Genomic DNA, 25,494 nt, shown 5'->3' with positions numbered 1-25,494 from the left:
TTTGCTAGATCATTTTAGGATACGAGCCCAAAAATAAAGTAGATCAAAGCTTAAGTGGACCACATGGAGGGGATTGAACGCCCACCATTAAAAAACCTATGGGGAGCCATGAAAGTTTTAATTAAGCTGATATTTGTGTTTTCCCTTCATCCAGGTCCATGTGACCTTATGAACATGTTGGATGGTAAATAAACATCATTGTGGGCCCTAGGAAGGTTTCAAGAATGAGGATTATTATCGTCATTGGTTTATGTGGCGTGGTTCACTTGAGCCTTTGATCTGCCTCCTTTTTGGTCTCATGCCCTAAAATGATATGCCAAAATGAATTATGACATGGATAAAACACATACATCACAAATAGCCCCACATAACCCCTGAGTGAATAAGTTTGTCCGATGAGGCATGTCGCAATCCATATCCTCAAATCTTGCCCTGTGGGCCATTTCACTAAATGAGTGGTGAGCTCCTCACCACCCAATATGTGTTGCAACCTCAATGAGATCCACCCAGTCCATTAGGTACGCTGCCTCATTTTAACCCTTAAATGCAAAATTTTATGATCATCCAAAGTTGAGGTAGGCCATATGATAGGAAATAGGTGGGGTAAAGCCTCCACCGTTAGTTTTTTATGGGACCCACCTTGTGTTTACATGTTGTCCTATCCATTCATCTATTGTGCCCCATTAGGACAAAAGAACTGACAAAAAATCATAGTGTTATAAAACTCTGAGTGGCAATCTCACATGAATTTAAAGATTTTAGGTATGAAAAATTTAGGATGGCCCAACTATATTTATATTTACGCTTGATCTAACCGCGTCAGTTCCAATAACTCACATAATGCCACGTGGTAACAAGATTTCAACAAGAGACGTAAAGAAGATTTCTTTAGCTACTATGACGGCCGAATGAAATCAAGATCCGTGAAATTCATGAGTAGCTCAAAAAGGATAAGCCCAACTGACTACAAAAAAGGACACATGTGACATATCTTATGCACGCGTTACAACCAATAAATCACCACAGTGGCTTCATGACTAAGGTTAGGTATCGACCAAAATACGATTGTACCTAGTGATAAATTCAGTGTATTATGACATCTCGCATGGTCCTTATGGTTGAAAATATTTGAGGAGCGGAGTAAGGAGTAACGACTATGTTAAGTTTTCATAATATCACAACGCATTATTCACGTTTATACAGAGAAGCAAATAGCTATTACGACACGTGACAACTCAGGAGAGACTCTCATCCACGTAATGAGAGTAGTACGTGCACACAACTAATGACCAACCCATGATAAATGACTAGCATATGTGGAGTCATTTGATAGGTCATAATTATGTTTGGCTCTAGACAATTATCTCAACGTTAGCAAACATGAGAAGTAGTTACGAAGACTTCTCTTTACAACTATCCCAAAAATTATATAAGTAGGAGAAAAATTGAAAAGCTCCAGGCTCTCACCAACCCAACACATATGAAATCAAATCAACAACACAACATTGCTTATATTTTATCTTAACATAGGATAACTCGTCTATGCTACTATGTTGGACTAGTTATAACTTAGGAGCAGTGTAATTTCGTCAGTTTACACTCCTATACTAGACCAACTTAGATTAGGTGTAGTGTAATTCACCTCCATCTATACTATGCGTTGGATCTCAAGGAAAACTCTTTCTTTTCTTTTTAGCAGTGTAACCCTTTCGTCTATGACTGAGTCACTGGACTAGGGAAGATTTAAATTCAAGGCGTTGTTATCTACGCCATAGACGTTGGATCAATGATGAATATCATTGTAAGTTTTTATTTTTATTTTATTTCAATTAATATAATTGAATTCTTTTTACTCACGCATTGTATGAATTGAATTATTTCTACTATCATGGTGAGAAAAAATATTTTCAATCCCCCCCCCCCCCCCTTCTAAATTGCTTGATTGCACATACAGATGGTTGAATAGATATCTAAACTACTTTAGTTGTCAGTCATAAATGACTATCATTATCTCTCTATCTCGATGCTTGGGGTAAAGGGTGTTCGGTTTGGATTGAGATATAAAAGGCGTTGATTTATGTATATTAAGTCTTCTGGTGAAAGTAACTTGGGTAGCACTACATGCATATTCATGTATATTAAGTCTTCTGGTGAATATATTATGGAAGCATATTTTGTTGCTCATAGAATTCAAATTCGCTCTGATACCATGCCAAATCATCACTTGATCTAAAAGCTCGAGCTATTAGAAGATGGCATGTCAATGTATATTAAGGAACTTTAACAATTTATTTTCCATCCAAACTATTCATAAGGTGACATAGAGATGAATGAAAGGAAAACACAAGTATCAGCTTGGTCTAAAACTTTTGTGGCCCCTAAGGGCTTGTTTGAAACAACAGATTAAATGTTATTGAATTAAATTAGGTGAAATTGACATCATTATCACATGATGATTATATATAGAAATATCATAGTATTTTGATCCTTCCATCTCATGTTTGGGATCTAATTCTTCCTATGGGAAAACACTTAATTAACTAAAACTAATGTTTGATGGACCATGGAATCATAATTAACGAACTAGATTTCACAACTAATGCCAGTCATTATATGCACATGCATCTTATCTGTCATGCGTAAAGGATGCATATGGATGGATGACGTGGATAAAACACATGCATCAACATCATGCCCACAGACACAATGGATTTTGAAATCCACCGAAAATCTCGCCGCATTTCTTGGACCAGATGTATGTTACTTGGATTAATCCAATCATTTTCACCGATTTCAAAGTTGGGATGGAATTTACATTGGACCAAATGCAATTCCATCCCACCTAATCCCACATTCCAAGGTGACTTTTAAAAGTTTTCAATGATAAGTGTTCAATCTCTACCATTTCAGTGAGATAGTTCACTTAAGTTTTGAATTTGCCTTATTTTGGGCTCATGCCCTGAAATAAGTTGGCAAAATGAATGGATACCGAGAATAAAATACATATATTATGGTAGGGCCCATATAACTTTTCCACTACGTAGTTGGCCAGTGTTGAGGTCACCATCCACTTCGAGCCCCCGAGCATGGCTCCCTCACGTGGTGGGATTTGATGCAGCTGTGTTGATGCCAAAGATAATACCAATATATTTGGAAGTTGATTTGTGAGTTATCTTTAACAATAGCATGTAGCCCAATCAAATGCTGTTATTAGTGATTACAATGAATTAAGCACTTCCAAGAGTCCTACTCAACAGGACATGTAGCAGCCTGGTGGGATTGTCCCAAAGGTGATTTGCCTTAGTAGACTGCCAACAACTTTTAAAATCATTTGTACCAGCCCATGTCTGCCATGAGCTGCGTCCAATCAACTCCCACCACCCCACCACCATCTCCATTAGGTAAGGGGGTAAAAAGGCAATCCCTGATGCATGTATTTCATCCATGCTGTCTATCCCTTTGTCAGCTAATTCTAAGGCATAACCTGAGAAACCATGCAAATCCGAAAGCTCAAGTGGACGACACCACAGGGACACAATTGGCTAAATGATTATTTGTCGTCCAACCTGTTCATAGGTCCCATATGTTTGACTAAAGGAAAAACACAGATGTCAGCTCAATCCAAATCTTCTTTGATCCAAAGAAGCTTTTAACTGTAGGCCTTCAATCTCCATTGTTTCCTCTGATTTGGTCCACTCCAAGCCATTGCTGTGGCCCCACGAGTTTGGTCACCAAGGATATCCAATCACCAACTAATTGGCTTGCGGTTCCCCAGATCCACTGACTCCGTAGGCCCATCATCATGATGTGCGTGTTTTATCCACTCCGTACATCTATTTTGTGGAAGCGGATTGGCTGTTGTACCACACACCAACCGTCTAGCTGCTGTGTTGATGTCACCAAGTTTTATAGGTTATGTTATGAGGTATATGTTATATCCAAACTGTCCATCCATTTAACGAGCTTGTTGTAAGGCTTGAGCTGAAAAATAAGACAGATCTAAAGATCAAGTGGACCACACTGCAAAAAGAAGTGGGAGATTGAACGTCTACCATTAAAACCTTTTTGGGATCACATAAGTTTTAGATCAATATGATATTTGTTTATCCTCTTCTCCGGTGTTTTTGTAACCTTATGAAAAGATGGGATGGAAATCAAACATTATGGGGGAGTCCTACAAATGTTTTAGTGGTGAAAATCATTATCCATGCTGCTATTCATGGTGTGGTGCAATTGAGATTTGGATATGATTCGTTTTTTTGCTCATACACTAAAAAGATCTCAAAAAATGGATGAGCATGGATATAAAAAATACATCATTCTCATTTGATCATACAACTAAGAGCTCGAGGAGAGTAGGCCCTTGTTTTGGCACTACGCTACCTGTGTGTGGTACACAAGCCAATCCGCTTTCCTATTTTTCCAGTGGGCATTTGGCACAGGGTAGAATTGCATTTGGTTCCATGCAATTCCATCCAACATTTGGAGAGGATAGAATTGGTTGAGATTAGGTTGGATGGAATTGCATTTAGTCCCATCAAATTGTATTTGGTCTCACGATGGATTTAGTGGATTTTGAAATTCACTACACATATAAGCCCTATATTGATGCATGCATTTATCCATATGGTCCATCCATATATATAGTTTACACATGATAATCTAATTATACACACATACAAGTACATAATATCCATTGTGAATTTGGTCCATTGATTACAATTCCATGGTTTGCTAAACAAGATTTTTGGCCATATAATTACAATTCCATAGTCTGCCAAACATGATTTTGCTTAATCCAGTGTATTTTCATGGTAAAACTTTTATCCCAAACATGAGATTGGACGGCTACAATACCATTGTATTTCCAAACACACAATCACGGTGCAATAACGATATTTATCCCATCTGGTATAATTCAATACCCTTCAATTCCACGGGCGACTTCAGCTCATTTCAAGGAATGAGCTGAAAACTCCGGTAGCTCGTACCACCGAAAATAGTGGTGATTGAACGTTATCATTAAAAACTTCCTAGGGTCCACTGTAATTTTTATCCGCCATCCAACCCGTTGATAAGGTCACACAGAATTGGATAAAGTAAAACACATATATCAGCTTGATCGAAAACTTTTGTGGGTCCAGGAAGTTTTTAATCGTGGCCGTTCAATCACCACTGTTTCCTGTGGTGTGGTCCAACTTAGAGCTGACTCTGTCTCATTTTTGAGTTCATGCACTACATTGAGATGGAAAAATGAATGGATGGCGTGGATAAAACGCCATACTTCATGGTGGGTCCCACAGAGGACCGTCCAGCAGCGAGTCTCGCAGTGTCAGTAGGCTATCCGCGTCCGTCCGTGTCGCGCCTGGGGTCTTTCACACGCCGTCAGCGCTGGCACGTGTGACGGGACTCATTTCCTCCATCTTTTTCTCGCGCGACTCGTTTTGGCATTTTTGCAGTCTTCCAAAGACGACTGCGGATCACTAGAGAGAGAGGGTAGAAGCAATGGAAGGTCTGATGACAGCTCGAAGAGCTACCGTAATTCTCGTAATCTTCTCTTCGATTCTCTCCTTCATCCAAACCTCTTCTTCTCAGCAGATTCAAATCCTCACTGCAGAACGAAGGGTATAGATCCTCGCATCTCCTTTTTTCTCTAATCTATCTGATTTCCACGGTTTTCTCATCTTTATTCTCTCCATTGTAAAATGTGGAAATTAGGGCCACTAGGGCAGTATTTAAAGCAAGTTTCTCTATAGATCGGTTGGATTTGAAGAAAATCTCGCCGTAGTTGATACGTTGACTGATCTTATGGATTTTTGTTTTCTGATGTCTTTTTTGAAGGTTAAAGAGCTTTTTCTTTTCCATTGAAAGTTGGTAATTATGTTTATTTGTTATCTGCTGGATGCTTATTTGCATGATCATGGCCGTTAATCTGGTGAGTCATGTTGTGGATGGTATGGGTCCTGACAGTCTCCTTCGTTGGGAAATTTTAGACATATCACGATAGCTTGGGAGTCTTTTCTCCAATGCGATTTGAGAAAAGCCATAGCTTGGGCTTCTGCCTTGAGTAGGACCCCGTGGAAGCAATCCATTCCTTTCTCGTTAATGAAAATTTAGCAAGGTCTTCTGTGTGGCCTACTTTCTTTTTAATCACGTATCTACAGTAGCAAATCCTATTGCAGATATTCTAGCGAAGGTGGGTGCTTGTAAGCCGGTCTCTTTTAATTCAAGATAGGCATCCATTGTCTTAATGGATAGCTTTCTCTCATCTCCTCTTTGTGTAAAATTTCTGCGTCGTTTGAATTGGATTCAACAGCTGTTTGTTTGTTTGTTTGCTTTTTTGTTTTTTTTTTTTGTTTTTTTTTTTTTTTTTAAAATTTTTAAAGATAAGTCATGCCCTATGTTGATCTATGTAGGCATAGGTGTTTAGTTACTTGGTGGTCGTTCGGATGCCTATAAATTGTTTAAGGGATAAATGATTTACAAGTGTAAACCATTTACAGCCGGTCCTGTTTGACTGTAAGCTTTAAATGATTTACAGTTAAATGATTGTCTGTGTTTGGATAGCTAGTAAATTGTTTAAGTCCTGTAAATGGAGAGTCAATTTTTTTAAATATAGCCGTTAGGCTGTAAACGAAGAGCCTATAAATGAAATCTCACCTTTTTGCCCGTAAATGAGATGGGGGTAAATGCTGTAAATCATTTACAGCCCGTAAAAAAGGTCATCCAAACACAGAGTGTAAATGATTTCATTTACAACTTGCCTCATTTACATGCATCTGAACGACCCCTTAATATCAAAAGTTTTCTTTTGCTATTTCATCCACTTTTGATGGTATTGTCTTACTCCTAAACCCGATGTTTGGAATCTCACCATTTACACATTGGTGGTTGATTAATTGGATTTAATAGCTAGGTTGTAATATAACTGATTCCCTCGATATATGGGCCAATGTATGTTTACTTAATATCACAGGTTTATTATTGCTATTTCACCCACTGTTGTGTCACTGTTAAGGTCTTACTTCTAATCCCGTTGTTTGAAATCTCACCATTTACACATTGGCTGGTGATGCAGATTGACTTGACCTCTCACATTGTACGGGTGTACTTGACATTGAAGGTATTTTCTCAGTGGTCCTTTTCTTTTCTTCTTCTCTTTATTTCTTTATTTCTTTCGTTCTTCCTTCTTCTTCTTCTTCTTATTATTATTATTCTTCTTCTTCTTCTTTATTTATTTATTTATTTTACATATATGATTTTCAACTGTCTGAAGTACAACAACCAAAGCCTCCATCTATCCAGATGAAACCTGATGAATCTTTGAATTTTGTTAAATTGGCCTTCAAATGGCTATATTGGTATCACATGATCTATGGGTGGTTTAAGTAAATTTGATCAGAAATCGGGTGGCTTCATTAATGTCCTGGTTTGCTATGGTTAAATGGAGATATATTCTTCTTCTTTTTCATTGTCAAGCAAGTTTCATGTTTTCCAGTTTTTCTATTTGATTCGTGAATCTCTTTCAGGTTGAAAATATTGGAACATCACCAGCTGCAGAAATCCTTCTTGCCTTTCCACCAACACAAGCTGAACATTTAGCACTAATAAAAGCGGCTTCAATTGAAGGAAAACGAAAAAAGAGAACAATTGTACCCCTTGATGTAAACCCCACTGAGTTACCTGATACACCAAATGGTGCCCAGTTGTTCTCTGTCTCTTTGCAAAAACCGTTAAACACTGGTGAAACTGTGACCTTGGAGGTGCTTCTCATATTAACACATTCTCTAGAACCTTTCCCGACAGAGATTGGCCAGTCAGATTCCCAACTTGTATATTACCGTGATAGTGCAATAATCTTGTCACCTTACAATATTATAGAACAGACCACATACGTGAAAACACCTAGTACCAAGTTGGAATCTTATACAAGAGTTGATCCTACTAACCGTGCGGGTACAGAACTAAAGTATGGGCGCTATGATGACCGTTCTCCTTACTCGTTTTCTCCTATAATTGTGCATTTTGAGAATAACCATCCATTTGCTGTTGTCGAGGAGCTTGAACGTGAATTGGAAGTATCTCATTGGGGCAGCCTTCAGATCACAGAGCGATACAAACTGGTTCATGCAGGTGCAAAACACAAAGGAGTTTTTTCGAGGTTGGTTTAAAGGATTCCTTTTTCTTTTCTTTTCTTTTCTTTTTGTAAATTGGTGCGTATGTTCGATTCTTGGAGGGAGTCAAAATTTGTGAAAGTAACAAAAAATACCATCAAGTTTTCTTCTTGATTTCTCATAAATGGGTGAGTTTTTCTTGGTACTTTGGTACTTGTATGCTAACATTTGAGGTATACAAAGGACACCAGGTCCTCCTACGTATTATATCACTATTCTCTCACAATCAATAAAGGATGATGCATTTTGTCGATAAAAAACAAAGATTACAGTGTTGTGTTCCAGAGATGTATGTACTTGCTTAAATTTTGACATCCACTGGGAAGAAGTTCATTATCTGCCTAAAGGACATGACACAAAGGTTAAATGTTTTCTAAAGAAAAATATATTTAGGCACAAAAATGACATTTAAAATGCCAAAAACGACCTCAGCTTTCCGGACCTCTTTTTGGCAGGGTTGAATATCAATCAAGACCATCTGTTAGTGGTGTTTCTTCATTTAAGAATCTTCTTGCAAGACTGCCTCCTCGTGTGCACTCCGTCTACTATCGGGATGAAATTGGGAACATCTCAACTTCACATTTGCGTGCTGATTCTCAGAAGGTAAGTTAGCATCTTTTGCTCTTTCTATTGGGAGGATTTAGAGTTGCTCGTGTTATACCAGAATTATATCAATTCAGCTTGAAAAGGTAGAGTTTCTATGCGGCCTGCCCTAAGTGTGGATTGTATGTAGTTTAGTGTTCCTTTAGTGGGCAGTGACTTTGAAGTTAGCATTTCATGTTCTTCTCTTGAGAGGATTAAATTTATTATTTATGTGCTTGCTTGAAAAGGCACAAAATGTTGCCTTCCTTTTTATGTATTCAGTGTATTTTAGGTTACTTCATTATTTCCATTTTACTTTGCACAATTGATCAACATAACTGATCCGAAATAGAATTAGCTCCCATATCATCAAAATGTTTAGTTATCAGTAGTAAGTCACGCATGATTCATTTTTTCGACAAAAAGGAACATGTTTGCTAGAACTTGTGAGCTTTCATGTATATAGTTATTTGTTAAGTTTTCAAACTCTGCAGGTACCATGGGTTCTTCATAGCAGCAAAGACAATATGGCCATTTTGGATTTTGTATTTCACAAGTAAATATAATTTGGATTTAGAAACAAACAATGTTCAAGAACTTGTCATATTCGTAAACACGCATGATACCTTTTTAGTGCTGCATACTTCACATATGATCTAAAGCACCTGGATTTCCTTTTTCTTTTCCTTTTTTGATGAATAACACTGAATTTTGTTAAAAGAAAGACTACAAAGAGAAGAGACAACCTTAAACGAAACAAGTCACAGCCTGCTCATAACATAGCAAAGAAAGAAACCAAAACAGACTCCCCTACCTCTCAAACAGACCACAAAAATGACAACCAAATAGGCACTCATGAAAGAGGTTAGTTCATGTTGATGATGTAAGGATCCCTCAATGACCCAGACTTAGCAAGCTCATCCATTTTACGATTTGCCTCTCTTGGGGTGTGCATGAAAACAACCTGCCTGCCCATACGCTGATAACTAAATTGGTGACCCTCTAAGGATAGGTTGAACCTACAGCCCACGAGACCGCATTACTTAAATCACCTTTGTGGATGGATTGAGAAATGAGGAAAGAGAAGAAGAAAAAGAGAGGGAAAGAGAATGAGAATTAAGGTTTTCATGTTCCCACCTCTCTCATGTCTATTAAAATAGTTTTAAATATTTACAAGAATGCCATTAACAACAAAGGAAAAAATAACCATCACATCCTAAACCTAGATGGGCTTAGGAATGAGCCATATAACAACCCACATTCACATTCAATTACACTTACCCTCAAGTTGGAGCATATATTTCATGAATGCCCAGCTTGATAAAGAGACGAGCCAGTTGAGTATGACACAGATTTCATAAATATATCTGCCGGTTGATCTTGGGACTTAATGAATAACATATAAATTTCCTTAGTTGCAACTTTCTCCCGGGTGAAGTGGCAATCAACTTTAATGTGCTTGATCCTCTCATGATAGACATGATTGTTGGCAATATAAGAGACAGCTCATGGCTCTGTGGTAGACAAAGTGCGTTTCAACATTGAGGTCATGGGTTCGAGCCCATATTACCTTTCAAAAAAGAAAAAGAAAAAAAAAAAGCTTCATTGGAACCTCAACTATAAACTCGAGTTCACCCATTAATGTTTTTAGCGAAATAAGCTCATAGGAACCTCAATTATAAACCCAAGTTCTCCCATTAATGTTTTTAGTCAAATAAGCTCACATGTCACATGGGCCATTGCTTTGTATTCTACATTAGTACTTGAACAAGCCGCCCACAACACTTTGCTTCTTACTCTTCTATATTATAAGATCATCAAAAGTATTGTAGCCAGATGTAGGTCAACTATTAGATGGAGTATCGGCCCAATTTGCATTAGAATATCCTTCTGCTTGAAGATGACCATTTCGCTTGTAGAGGATACCATGATCAAGAGCTCCCTTTAAATACCTGAGGATATGAAGCACGAACTCATATGAAGAGCCCGGGAAGCCCACATAAATTGACTAACCACACTGACAAGATTTGTAATATCAAGTTAGGTGATTGTTAGATAACTTAATTTTCCTACAAGTCAACGATAGCTCCTTGGATCATTAATTAATTCACCCTAATCCAGATGAGATTTTTGATTTGTATTCATGGGAGTTTTGGCAGGCTTGGCTCCTAGAAGACTTGTCTCGTCTAGTAAATCTTGTTGTGACAAGTTGATGCCCACCTTGCCACCTTTTTTTTAAAATTTTTTTTTTAAGATGAGAAATTTTATTAGGCAAAGCCAAAAAGAAGAGAATGACAAAGAAAAACAGAACAAGAACAAACACAAACAAGAAAAAAACAATTACATCAACTGGCCCCTCTGCTTGCGAGAAAACCCCAAGGATCGAAAAACTAAGAGCCCAATCCTTGAACAGACCAAGGACTGTAGAAAACACTCCAGCTGAGGAAATATCAAGATTTATAAAACAACAATTATTCCTCTCAGCCCACATAGCCCAAAGAACTACCAAAATGACCTCTCATTTCTTTTTTCCTAAGGCTTTTCTCAGATCCACATGCCAAACATAGAAGAGGTCGCCTATAGAACTGGGCATAGCCCACAAGACCCCCATTAAGCGAAGAAAAGAAGGGACATTGAATGAAGAGGTGATCCACTGTCTCCTCCACCCTAAGACAAAACAGATAGATGTTTGGAAGAGTCCACCTTAATGTCCAAGGAATATCGCCCAAGTCCTAAAAATAGAAATGTTGTTGTAAGAATTTCTTCAACTTGTCAACGCTTGTACTGTTACTGCTTGTGACAATGATGTTGTATACATATACAACCAACCAAGGTATTCCGCAATGGTAATGGTGGCCGTTGCGGCCACCGCTGTTACCTTTACAATACAGGGTGTAACGGCTGTTACAGGGGCCGTAATGGCTATTACAATATCTTTTAAAAAAATATAAAAAAAATTTGAAAAACCCCCCAACAAACCTGTATTGACCTCATAATGGACTATTATAGGGCCATTACTACCTTTATGGGGGGCGTAACGGGCCGTTACAAAGGTTGCAAGGTAGGCCACCACTGTTACCTTTACGATACGAGCCGTAATGGCTGTTACGGTCCTCATAATGGCTTTTACGATCTCTTCTTTTATTGAAGAAAAAACTTAAAAAGCCTATATCTACCCCATAAAGTTGAAAACAAATATATATTTAAAAACCCGTATATGCCTTGTAACAAACCATTACGGGGCTATTATGGCCTTTACAGGGGATATAACAGGCCATTTAACGGCAGTTATGGGTCATTTTTTTCCATAACGACTATTATGTCCATTACGACCCCGTAACGTGTAATGATTGCCACCGTTACCCAGTGTTCGAAATATCGGTATTGCGTTACGTATCATGCCCTTGGGATATGGATATGTATCGGTTATCACATGGGATATATCGGTTGTATCGCGTAATGTATCGTTGTTGTTGGAAACATGGGGAAATTGGTCGAATTTTTCAATGAAACTTTAATGATTGTTAAAAAAGACATCAACACACATTTATAAATAAAAAAATTACAAAAAATAAGTGCTCATAATAGGTTTTCTTTGCATGGGGTCCTAATCTATGCATTGTCTAACTGAATTGATGCAAGTATATTCAAAGTCTATTCATATAATTTATAAATGTAAGAAGACGTGTGGAAACACAAACAATACATTCAAAAGCAAAAGAAGAATAACTAGATTGGGTTATATACATGTTTGATTTTATGTTTGGACACAAGGATTGCAAAGAAAGTGGGAAATTTTCACTTTTTAAAAAAAATTTCCGCAACTCAACCCATCTCCTCCAAATCTCGAAATTGAAGCTCCCAATCCATGATTTTTCATGCAAAACATGAAAAACTATGGATTTGTAACAATTTAACACTGATTTAACATGATTTATAGAAAAAAAAAAGGATCGAAAATCGAAAATGCTTACCAGATCGAACATGTGAGACATATCGTACTACTTGCGAGTTTCGTATCGCACAGGTGGGATACAAGATATATCGGCCGATATTGTCGATATTTAAAACACTGCCGTTACCTTTATGTCATGGCCTTTACGGCTCACCATGAGGGGCTGTAACGGGCTTTACAGATCATTTTTTCTGTTACGCCTATTACGGCCTTTACGGCCCCATAACATGTAACGGTTGCGACCATTACCTTTACATAACAGCTTTTATGGCACACCATGCCACCAACAAAGTAGTGCATGTCACTTTGCCGAACAAAAATAGAATGGTTGGCCTGGTTACATTTCGTCCTGAATTCGAACTACACTTTACTACACTTGTTGAATCAAAGCTTTTAAAGACCGTTTCAACCCATAAATTGATTTCTTAAGACAACATACCTTATTTGACTCCCATTGAGCAACAAATCTAGGTGGTTGCTCCACATAAACTTCTTCAACCAAATAAGCATTCTTCACATGTAATGGCCAATCCAAATTTGTAGCAATGGAAATAACTACTCGCACTGAATGAAGCTTTGTCATTGGTGAGAAGGTCTCTCAGGAGTAGACTCCAAGGATTTGAGAGTATCATTTGGGAACTAACCAAACTTTTAAACGATTCATTGAGCCACCGGGGTTGTATTATACCATATATACCCATCTGCCCCAGACAGTTTGACTCTAAGCCATGATAGAGTTGAATACATGTGGCCAAAACTCTCTATACATACAGAGAAATGCTCACGTACAACCAATAGGTTGGCCCCACCATGAGGATCACCTAGTGCAAAAATCAGCGTGATCAATTCTTCAGGTGGGCCACACCATATAAAACATTGTATGGCTGATATTTAAAAAAATACCGGTGCCACCTGATGAATGGTTTGGGCTGATTTATTATTATTATTATTATTATTATTATTATTATTATTATTATTTTATACATTAGGTGATCCTCACAATGGGGGCCAACCTTTTGGACTGGTTGGGTGTTGCACACATCTGATGGTATTGAAATTATCCAACTGGCTGGACAGAAATTGGCAGTCAAAACTGTTCAATATGAGGATCACACACTCTCGCACATATGTTATGTTTAAGTACACTGACTCGATAACTATGGCTTTTTTACAGTCGGAACTTGACATAGAACCATAGTATCCTTTACTTGAGGTTGGAAATCCACAACATTACTGTATTTAAAATATTATGTTGACATGATTTTTTTTTCTTCTTCTTCTTCTTCTTCTTCTTTTTTAACAGTCGGAACTCGAAATAGAACCACGGTATCCTTTATTTGGAGGTTGGAAATCCACATTTGTCATTGGATATGTGCTACCACTGCAAGATTTCCTCTTCGAATCATCCGATGGCAGGCGTTACCTAAACTTCAGTTTTGGATGCCCGCTTGTTGAGACAGTGGTTGACAAGTTGACCATTAAAGTATGTTTTCCAAGTCTGAAACACATCTTTGTAATCTACTCCTGTATTCCTTGCTGCAGATATTACGTCAAGATCCTAGAAGCATGCATTCATGTAAACTACTACATCAGATATTTTTAACAGGAAACGTAAACATTTACATTTCAGGTGGTGCTTCCGGAGGGATCAAAAGACCCCTTTTCTGTAGCTCCTTTCACAGTAGAGCAAAGTCTGGAGGTAATTCTGTTTAATTTTATTTTACATCTTTGTCATTTCATCCAGGAAACAATATAGAGATTACCATGTCCCTAATGCTTTCAAAGGTGAGAAAACGGCCACAAAACATTGGCATTTTAGGGACTGAATGTCCAAATGGTTTGTTTGTGAGAAAATGCCTGCTCTTGTAGTTTTATTTTATTTTATTTTAATTTTACACGTGGCCTTCTTGTTATTTATTTTTATTTTTTTGTTTTCTTTTTTTCCCTTTAGATTACACCATTATTGGGTGTAATACAACTTCCACCTTATTCTTGCAAGATCTGGAATTGCATGGAATCTGTTAATCACATGATGGCATATTCCATAAAAATTGGAGCATATTATCTACATTTGGTAGTTTGATCTGTACAAGAAATAGGATGTGCTTAACATTCTTTCTCAGGAACTGATTGAAAATGCCCCTTCACAAAACTGATCCCTTTCCTTTTACCAAGTGGCATAAGCATGGTTTGTTATCACATGTCAGCGTGAACCAGGTTGTAAATTCATATTGATACTCAATATTATTGGTATATAATAATGTATGCTACCATAGATGACTATGAGTACCACATACTTTTCTTTCCAAAGCCTTTGCTTATATTAATAGATTTGATCCGTGCTCATTTAACCCCAATTTGATCACTAAAACCAATATGAGATTATAAGTGCTGAAATTTTAATTTTTTCAAAACATAAAAAATATGAGTGCATGTTCTCACCAAGGTTTTGAATAATGGTATAAATTGGCGCATTGGCCTGGGGCCCAAAAACAATTGATATGGGGCATATTGGGCCATATAAGCCCATATCAGCCAAAAAAAATTATTTGCCCAGAAAGTTTTGAAAAATTATCAGGAAAATTAGAAAAATGTAAAAATAACAGGAAAAATAGTAAAAACAAAGATTAAAAAAAAGAGAGAGAGCAATTTTTTTTCCAATTTATGTCGCAGGCTAGGAACAAGAGATGCTTCAGGAATAGGGAAGAACCTTTGTGGGCTACAACTAGTAAGATTTTCCAGTTTATTTGGGATTGGGCTGCCTAGCCCTTGGGGTGGCTTGTATGTATTTTTATTTTTTGTTCTTCTTTTGTAGAGTTTTTCTTTGCTGTTAATAAAATAATTATTTCTCAACAAAAAAAAAAAAGAAAAAAAAGAGCACAAAAATTAAGAAAAAAATGCTTGATTTTTCGAATAAATGCACTTTCAAAACAAGTATCAAAACTTAAACCCACTTCTATTGAACCCCAAAACAGGCACACCAACCAGTTTCACAGCAAATGTTACGAAACAAGTATACATAATCGTATTTTGAAGTTTCTATTCAACTACTTGTGTGGGGCCATTTTCTATGCAACCTGCGCATCAAGTGAACTCTACATGATGATGGGATGGCCCAAAAATCAGGCATATCCAATCACCAGGAAGGCCACACCTTAGAAAACAATGGCCAGTAGTGAGGGCACCACTGAAGTATTAGGGCTTCGAGTGCTATGTTTCTAAAGCCTAATGTTTTATAGAGGCTAGATTCATGTGTAAGTTTTAGACCATTTAATCATGGTTGCGACTCGTCAATGTACGGTTGGAATGGTTGTACATATGGTTGGGATTTGTTGATCAGTGTGATTTTAGAGATACGCTCCCATCCACAATAGGGAACGACAAGTCGGATGGTCTCAATAGTTGTAAATCAGTGCCACGTGTGATGAGGATGAGTCACACCATTTTCAAAGTGGTGGCAAATAACATAGGCCTCCCCCAAAACTTAAGTTTTTTAAGCTAAAAAGTGCAGTATTATCCAGCATACCCTATGTGTTCTTAGTGTTCAAAGTATCGGTATCGCTACAAGTTTCGTTGGCCAGGGATACGGAAACAATATTGATATTGTCGATAATATCGCTGATAACCAGCAATGCGGGGAAACATGGGAAAAATGGTTGAATTTTCAGCAAAACTTCAGGAGATGTTAAAATGTACATATTTGTAATTTAGAAATAAAAAATTGCAAAAAGAATGCATACATAACTAGTTTCCATTTAATGGGGCCTTAAAAGCATGTGCTGTGTAAGAAATCAGTCCAAGCATCCCATCCGGCCTATTTAACCATCCAACCTTCCATCCAAACATCTATCAATATTGCAAAATATCAACAACACATGATATTTCACCAAGTAATCATCAACAATTGGAAAGGAACGAAAGATTGTGGTCTTATTATCGCGCATGTTGTGATATCGATAATATCGAGATATTATCAATATTATCAATAACAAATTGAACACTACATACAACCATGTGCCCATGAAAAAAAAATGAAATTTTTTTTTTTTTAATAAACAAAATTTTGATGATATCAATACATTGGCGATATTATTGAAATATCATTGATACACTTATGATACAAGTATTACGTAGAATTTACATGGTAAAAAATATTGGCGATACATTAGCGATATTTATTCATTGGCAATACAAGCGACACCTAGAATTTACATAGTTGAAAATATTGGTGATTATATTAGTGATATTGATATGTTGGCGATACTTAGCGATAGATTGCTAATACCTGGAATTTCTGATACTACCAACGTTATCGGTATCGCTGAGCTAGAGATAAAGATAATATCGGAGATAATTTGAACACTGTGTGCTATACACCACCCAAAATCAAGGATTTAAGATTTGACAACTCAGGCTGACTCATCCGGTCTCGAGTCAGGTCGTGACTCATGGTGTCCAGACTCCATCCGGATCAGGTCTGACCAAGTCTTGAGTACAATCCTCATTCTCCCACCTGGAAAGCATCTAAAGGTCAAGGATGCTTCCAAAAACCATCTAGGTTCTTCCTAGTTAGATTCCTAGTACCAGGGGTTCTCCATAATGTTCAAGGATCTAGGCCCATCTTGTGTCTACTACAAAATTCTAGGGCCTTCAGGCTCTTTTCTCTCTCGATTGTCATGTTACTTTGTAGGAACTCGATGTATTCCTACTTCTCTTGGGGACTGAGAGTAGCGCTGATCTTTGTGATCCTGGGTTCCTCGGGGGTGGTAACGTATGGGCATTTTCACACTGAGCTTGAGTGGGGTAGCTTGTGAGATGCGGGGACACACTTGCTGGGGGGGGTGGGGATCCCGTGTGAAGCGGAACCCATGTGAAGTGGGGCCCAAGAGGGGGTTCAGCCGAGGTCCTAACCCATTTGTTGTGGGGCTTGGGCTATGAGATAAAGGGGTTGATTTGCCACTCTTTATCAGTTTGAGCTTTTAGAGCAAGTGGTCAATTGTCCTGCATCAGGTGGTTACTGGACAAGGGTGAGGTCAACTAGTACTACTAATGCAGGGGCATTTTCACACTAGGCTCGAGTGGGGTAGCTGTGGGATGCAGGGGCACACTCGGGGTGAGCGGCCTTGTGAGGCGGTATCCATGTGATTTAGGGCACGTGAGGGGGTTCAACTGAGGTCCTAACCCATGAGATGTGGGGCCTGGGCAATGAGATAAAGGGATTGATTCGCCATACTCTAAAAGTTTGAGCTTTTAGAGCAAGTGGTTAATTGTCCTGCATCAACTACACCTCATGTAGAACTGGGAGATCCTTCTTGTGGTCATCATAACGATGCAGTACCAGTACATGCCTAGCCATAGCTATGTTGTGTTTGAGAATTGGAGCTCAAAGGGGTTGGCTTTAGAAACCCTATTTTGCCCCATCCTTGGTAAGTGAAAAGCCCTCGTGTGCCTTCTCACCACCTCTATGCAATTCCATTAAGAACTATGATAATCATAAATCAAGAAAGGACAAACTTTGAAATAATTTGAGATGAATATCATACATCGTACTATTTTTTTTAATTTTTTTTTAAGTTGAGAAATTTTATTAGGCAAAGCCAAAGAGAAAAACACAATAAAGAAAATACAAAAGAACAAGAAAAACAAATACAACTACCAGCCCCTCAGCTGGCAAGAAACCCCAAGGAACCAAAAGGCTAAGGGGCTCAATCCCGAAACAAAACAAGAACTCTAGAGAACACCCCAATTGAGGAAATACTAAGATTTCTAAAACAACGATTATTCCTCTTAAGTCCACACAACCCATAAAACTGCCAAAAGTACCCTCCACTTCTTTTTCCCTATGGATCCTCCTAGATTTGCGTGCCAATGCACAAGAGATCATCTATAGAACTGGACATAGCCCATGAGACCCCCGCCAAGCGAAGAACACTTCACTAGATATCCGAAGAGAAGGGACAATGTATGAAGAGGTGATCCACTGACTCCTCCGCCTTGAAACAAGGCAAATAAACGTTCGAAAGAGCAGTGTTCGAAGTATCAATATCTCTTCAAGTTTCATTGGCCGAGGATATGTAAACAATATCGATACGCTTATAATATCGCCTATAACTGGAAATGCATAGAAACATGGGGAAAGCGGTGGAATTTTTCAATGGAACTTCAGGAGATGCGTAGTCTTTTTTGTTAGATTTTGATGGATGAGATTGAATAAGTCTATGGTTGAGTTAGAGTAGGTTTTGTTAAGTTTGCTAGGACTGTGGGTGTTTATTCAGACATAAGAGAGTAAGAAACGGAGTTAGATTATGGTTTCCTGTATTTTCTTTAGGGAAACGAAACATGGACTTGTTCTCGTCTTTTTTGGTTTCATTTCAGTGGTGGTTATCCTAAAAAAGAAGAATACAAAAATACGAAGAAAGTGGACTTGTTTTGAGGGTTTTATATTGTACCCCTCTATCATGTTGAAGACCTATATCCTTTCTATCTCTTATATTCTTGAATCCGGTATGTGATATACTGATTTGTCTTTTTGCTGCGGGATCTTTATATTTCATTAAATGACCCTCATGGATATCAAGATTTGTGCTGGAAATTTTGTTTAGGTTGCCAGGAATTGAAGTTATTTGCTGAATTTGTTATAGAAGTCCAGAAAATACTCATATTTGGTGGTGGAAACTTGATACAATCTCATTGAAGATTGCACTCGATTAGGACTGTTAGTTACCTTGATTGACTGTGTCAACCTTGTTATTGCAGTCGCAGCCAGGGCTTGTCAGTTGCTCTCAAGAGCTTGGGGTGACTATTTTGTAGGCAAACATGATATGTTGGATGCATTTTTTAGGTTGGTGGCTGGGGGTTTTCTTAGTTACCTTTCTGTAGAGTAACCAGGTTCCAGAAAATCAAGGATGACTTGACTAGTGTTTGCCATTCTTGCTGGATGATTTGTGAGGTTTCCAGCTTTGTCTTGTCATTCTGTATACATTTTTAGCTAACGGAACAGGGAAACAGCAAGGTCTGATGAATGTTTTGGGTAGCTGGAAGTGTTTTTTATGGTGAAATAATGAAGTCCCAACCTGAAGAACATTGTGGGATTTTGTGGTATTTGCTGGTTTCAAGTAGTTTACATATTGTCAGAGCCTGGCGACTCGATTGTTTGGGTCAATGAGCATTTAGGTTTTTTTGGTTTCTGTTTGATTATGCTAGAAGCCCTTTCGAGGGGGATACAGTCTATTTCCTGAAGCATCGTTAGGAAGCCACGCCTGTTTGCTATGCCTAGAACAATGATGTGTTTGTTTCCCCTTTGCTTGAAATAGATGGTGACAACTGGTCTGGCCTGGACCAGGCTCGAGTCCTGAATTGGGACCCCAAAGAGAAAGTATGCAATATGTTGATGTGGCCCTGGTCAACTTACTGCGTGCTTTTTGGCTGAGCATTTGAATAGTGGCACCCACCCAGCCCAAGACCTTCCATCAGCTTGTGGATGAGTTGAGCTGTGCTTGGCTGCAAAGCGGGTCCTATGCTCACGGGTTGGGCATGGGCATACTTTGGTGCAGCCTAATTGCAGCCCCCGAAACAGGATGGCTCAAACATGATAGCGGGTCCACCCATTCCAACTCTCCCTTAACTGGTGGCCTGGGCTGGTATGTGCCGAGCTGCAAGGTGCATCATTGCTCATGGTTTAGGAATGGACGTGCTTTGGACGAGCCCAATTTCAGCCACCTAAAACAGAATTCCCAAAAGATGATCCTTTGGAAAGCTGCAGGATTGCTTTCCATACACCAGTGGTGTTCACTTGGATTGTCAGATGGGTCATGATCAGATTTGCCCCATTTGTGCTGCTTGTTGGAGGAAACTTCATGCTATTCAATTGATTGGCTGTTTGTTCTCTCAAAATTATGTTTCTTCCGCTCTTATCTTTCAAAAAAAAAAAAGTTTCTTCTGCTCTCTCTCTCTCTCTCTCTCTCTATTGGGCATTACTGTAGTCAGCGATTCAACCCTTGGTCTCAGTGCAGATTTCCCAATGGCAGTGAGAGAACTGGATTGCTTTTGACCTTCTCCTAGGAATACCTAAATCTGTAAAGGGCATTCCTATTATTTTATTTCTAATATTTGCTACCTCAGATGGGTTGTTGGCATGAGAGCATTCACTCAATCTAGATGCCTGTTCTTCAGCCTGTGGGATGGAGCATCCGCCTCAATGTTTTTTGTTATCCTTTTGTATACAATCCATTGGAAAGCCACTGATTGGATGGCTAGGATTCCTATGGTTTTTTAACCATGTGCTGTCCACGGTAGGGACCACTAGACAGAAAGTCCAGATCCTCTGCTTTCCTTCCATGTGTGTTGTGGAAGGTGGGTTGTGTGGAAGTTCTACTGAGACAACTGTACTGAATTACTTCCCACATTTGTATGCATGCTTGTATATAGAGACAAAGTCCATGTTCGCATGACCGCCACATAATTTTCTCTAGGAAAATGAAAATAAGAACAGGAAATTAAGTTCCTGCAGCATTTTTGAACCTATTCAGAATTTGAGAAAACATAAGTTCTCAGCTTGAATAAGTGAATCAGTAAATTTTCAAAATTCCTGGAAAACAGCTCATAATTAATAATGCATTTGGGTATTAGATGTATGTAAATATATGTAAGCATCCATTCATAACTCTGCCCAGAATTGGTGCAGCAGCTAGTCCTAAGCCTGGGTAAAGGAGGAGGTTGATGTCATGTAGGCAGCCTGTGAAAGCCCAGGTAAAGGAGGTTGGTGTCACCTAGGCAGCCATTCATTGGACTCTCACCAGTGATCAGGAGAACTCTTGTTTTGAATAATTGGTGAAGTGGGATCATAAAGCTGGGATTAGGATCAATGTTTCAAATAGCGCTCGTAGTGTAGGCTATGTAGTGTAGCGTGGTTAAATAGCATAAATCCCTTGTAGGCTTGTAGCGTATGCTACAGGGGTCATAGCGTATGCTACAATGATTTTTTGTTTTATTTTTTAAAATTTTTAGTTAAAAATTGTGTACAAGTCACATTATATATCAAAAAAACTTAAAATGTAAAGTTAAAACCACACCTTTCTTTCTTTATTTTCACTTAAAATGGTGGTGATCCTTTGTTAAAGTTGGTGTGAAGCTCACACGCTAAAAAACCTTTAAAACTAAGCTTTAAAAAAGGGTTTTGAAAAACCCCTCTTTGTATAGATGACATATGTGTTTTACGTCATACTCTAAACCTGCGGGATTTTTGCTTCTTTTCATACTTGTGAGCTGTAACTTGTGGTTTTCAATTAGATATTATTAATTAAAGTGGTTTGCCTAGAAAGTTGTTGATGTGATAATTATTTGATTTGGTTTATGACATTTATATATGTGGATTGGCTTTTGATAAATGATAATTAATAACTTGTTTGAACATGCTTATACTTGAAAAAATGAATAATCTTTTAGGCATTTTTATATTTTTTGCTTCTTTCTTACTATTTATCATATTTAAAAATAAAAATAAAAATAGACATATCGTGTAGCTTACGCTACACTCTATAGAGAGTTGAACACGTAAGCTACACTCTATAGAGAGTTGAACACTACACAACATGATACCGCTATTTAAAACACTGATTAGGATATGATGATGATGCATGAATGTTTTTTATGGCATATCGTCAGGGACTTCTGCAGGTTCTTAAATTCTAAAAAATATTCATTCTCCTGCAGAGAAGTTATTCATACCTTGATGTTGTTGGAAGGCATGTTGTGGTTCTGAAGAAGGAAAACATCGTCCCTGAGCATACCATTCCTTTCCAGGTGATTTTCCAACCCAACTATACTATCCGATGCTCGAAAAGCTGACTTCCAAGTCCGTCTCTTGATGACTGCTTTGGATTCAGCCAGTTAATGGAAATTTCTGAATTTATAAAACATCAACCTGCCAAGAGTTTCTTGTAAGATGGGCATTTTGAAGTAGATGCTAAAACCCAACCAAACAGTGTTGACTCTGCTGATTTCCAAGCAGATAGTGAACTTTTTTAACATTGCTGTGAACATACAACTACATAAAGTGATCTGTGATCTTTCTTTAAAACTGGAAAGACCCATTTCTGGGTCCCTCATTAACATGTGAATAGGGGAAAAACTCAATTTTCCTTTCCTCATGTTCCAGTGTTCTTGTTTATATTTCAAATTTCCAGGAATTATATCCAAGTTAGTTATTGAGCAGTCTATCTCCATACAACATGCAGCACACATGTGCAAGATCCGGATCTTGTTCATCTGCTGGGCCCCACCATGGATTTGTTGTACCCCAAAAATCAATATGTTCATATTATCTTAGAAAAAAATTGCAGGACTTCAAACAATGAGTAAATGGACAGTTGCAGTCCAACTAACCGTCAAAATTCAACATGGAAATCCTCCACACACAAGCTATGATCACCCCACTGTCATGATTCTCGTGGTACGACTAGCCCACAGTAGAGACCAACACGAGCAGTCCAGATATTGTACATGATTGTCACTTGTATGGACATAAAAGACTGCTGATAACTAAGATGTATTTGTAGCTTTGGTTCTTATTGCTTCAAATGCATGAATATGGCCGGAAATCTCATATGCGTATGTATGCATAGCAGTATATGTATGAGATCTCAAGTCCAGCTGAAAGGTTGGCTCCACCAGGAGGATTTCCTATTGCAAAAGTCAGCCCTATATACTCATGAAGTGGTCCACACCATAAAAAACAACGTCCAGCCATTGGTAAAAGCAAAACACAAGTTTGGTCCACTTAATAAGTGGCTGTTGCTGAATTTTCCAAAAGGTGACTTATGATTGGGCCAACCTATTGGATTTGTTGGATGTTATATATACATGAAAGGTTGGAAGTTGTCCACTGGTTGGACCTTAACTTATAGTCCAACCGGTTTGACTTGAGACCACACACACGCCAGTGTGATGATATATTTCGTCATTGTACGGACAAATTGGCATTTTGGTTTTTGTCCTGCTCCTATGTGTTATGCAGTCCCATGCATTTGTAACATCTCCTGTCATAATGGCCTCTCTTTTTCGCAGGTTTACTATAAATTCAACCCTATTTTCATGCTTGCGGAGCCGCTGATGTTGGTTTCTGTCTTTTTCCTGCTTTTCGTGGCTTGCATTGCTTACCTGCACATTGATCTCTCCATCCGCAAGTCGTAGTGCCAGTAGTGCGCAGATAACAAAGGTAGTTCTAGCTGATTATTTATACTTTTTAATACTATATAGATAAGGATTAAAAAAATGCAACCTCAAGTTGGCAACATGGGGTGACATCCAATTCAACCCGGACCCCATCTAACATATGTATGGACCTAGGGAGCTGCTATTTACACCCACTCCTTTTAATCCGCGTACATCACTATTGTCCATTTTTTGGGCATTGAAAGACTAAGAATCTGTACCATTTCAATTCCCAAAATGGAAATGTATGCAAATAAATTAGGGTGGGTGCAGATATCATTTCTGGATAATATCATCAAGTAAATTTTTTTTTCCCCTTTTTTTCCTTCCCTCTTTTGTAGGTCAAACAGCAGTAGCATGGTGTATCAGTAGGAACAGAAAGGTAGCCATAGGAAGAGCTATAGCAGGTTTTGCATGTGCATTGAAGTAAAATTAAAAGATTTTGGATAGTGCCTTTTAAATTACGAGCTGAAGAAAACACTGCTCTGCCTTGTGGTGAGTTGTATGCATTGTTCTTTTTTCATATTCCCCCTTCATTCTGTTTGGCGTTCAGTCTGTTTGTGATTTCTCTTGTTTATAAATTCTTTAGGGGCTATTTGGATCCATAGAGTGATGAGTCATAGATTTGCAAATCTCATGGCTCCTTTAGATTCATGACTCTACTTGCCTACCCCCTTTTGAATCCCCAAGGATTTGACTCCCTCCAGAAAGGTGAAATGCCCAGCATCCAGTGATTCTGCAGTGGGCAATTAATGGCTCCTTACTGTTCGGGTCTCTTCCCCCAGTTTGACCTGCACCCAGTAGGGTGGTCCGCAGGCTGGGCCGAGTCTGTCCCAACCTGTCTAGTATAGTAAACCCTAGGCCTGAGCCTGGTCTGGGCTTTTGATGGGCCTAAACAAACAGAACTGAGCCAGGCCTGTGATGATTATCAGGGCCTGAGCCCGAGTTGGGCTAGGCCAGAACCCTGCCATCCACTTTTTTGGAAGATCTGGTTTGTTTAGATATATGACAAAAATGCCCTTGGAACCCTAAATGGGAGGAGCTGGGATAGCATGGCTTGGGCTTATGGGCTCTTAGACAGCCCGAGACCTGCCTGATTAACAAGTAGGCTTATTAGGCATGGGCCTGGCATCGGTCCTAGTATTCCAGCCTTAGCATGACTTGAATTAGGTTGGGCCCAAAAGTCCGACAGGCTAACCTGCCCCACCAGATACCCACCTGCAATCTTCTGCAGCAGTGCCAGCTGAACCCACCTTTGCATCCAACATCATTTCCACTTCCAAAATCTTGACTGCACAATGGTTTCCAAGATCCATGATATCCATGATGCTGGACAGCATATCATGGTGTTCTAAGATTGGGTGACTTGACTTGAAACTCAACTGAGTCAATGAGATTTTGTGCTGAGTCAGCAAGAAACTCACTCTGTCAAGACACCAATCACAGATCTGGACACCAAACACCAACTGATCCTACCATAGGAGCCAATGCTTACCTTCCTTGGGGGATGATGTGGTAGAGCCCGAAGAACCATAATATTGGCAGGGTGATGTATGGATCTGTTCATCCGAT

General features: G+C 38.6%; 1 protein-coding gene across 2 annotated transcripts; it reads left to right on the top strand.

Moving 5' to 3' along the window:
* The first annotated feature begins 5,457 nt into the window (after positions 1-5,457).
* On the top strand, positions 5,458-24,474 carry LOC131240351 (dolichyl-diphosphooligosaccharide--protein glycosyltransferase subunit 1B). Of its 2 annotated transcripts, XM_058238514.1 has the most exons (9): positions 5,458-5,625; positions 7,079-7,123; positions 7,530-8,161; positions 8,630-8,777; positions 14,015-14,194; positions 14,342-14,410; positions 22,423-22,512; positions 23,776-23,926; positions 24,264-24,474. In XM_058238514.1, the coding sequence occupies exons 1-8, from the start codon at positions 5,506-5,508 to the stop codon at positions 23,899-23,901; spliced, it is 1,410 nt and encodes a 469-aa protein (XP_058094497.1). In that variant the 5' UTR covers positions 5,458-5,505; the 3' UTR covers positions 23,902-23,926; positions 24,264-24,474. The 2 variants fall into 2 exon arrangements, with proteins under 2 accessions (XP_058094497.1, XP_058094499.1); XM_058238516.1 differs by lacking the exon at positions 14,015-14,194.
* Positions 24,475-25,494: the final 1,020 nt, after the last annotated feature.

Source organism: Magnolia sinica, chromosome 3 (assembly GCF_029962835.1).
Source record: "Magnolia sinica isolate HGM2019 chromosome 3, MsV1, whole genome shotgun sequence".
NCBI lineage: Eukaryota > Viridiplantae > Streptophyta > Magnoliopsida > Magnoliales > Magnoliaceae > Magnolia > Magnolia sinica.
Note: the sequence above shows the minus strand (reverse complement) of the source record. Positions and strands in the feature narration are given on the sequence as shown.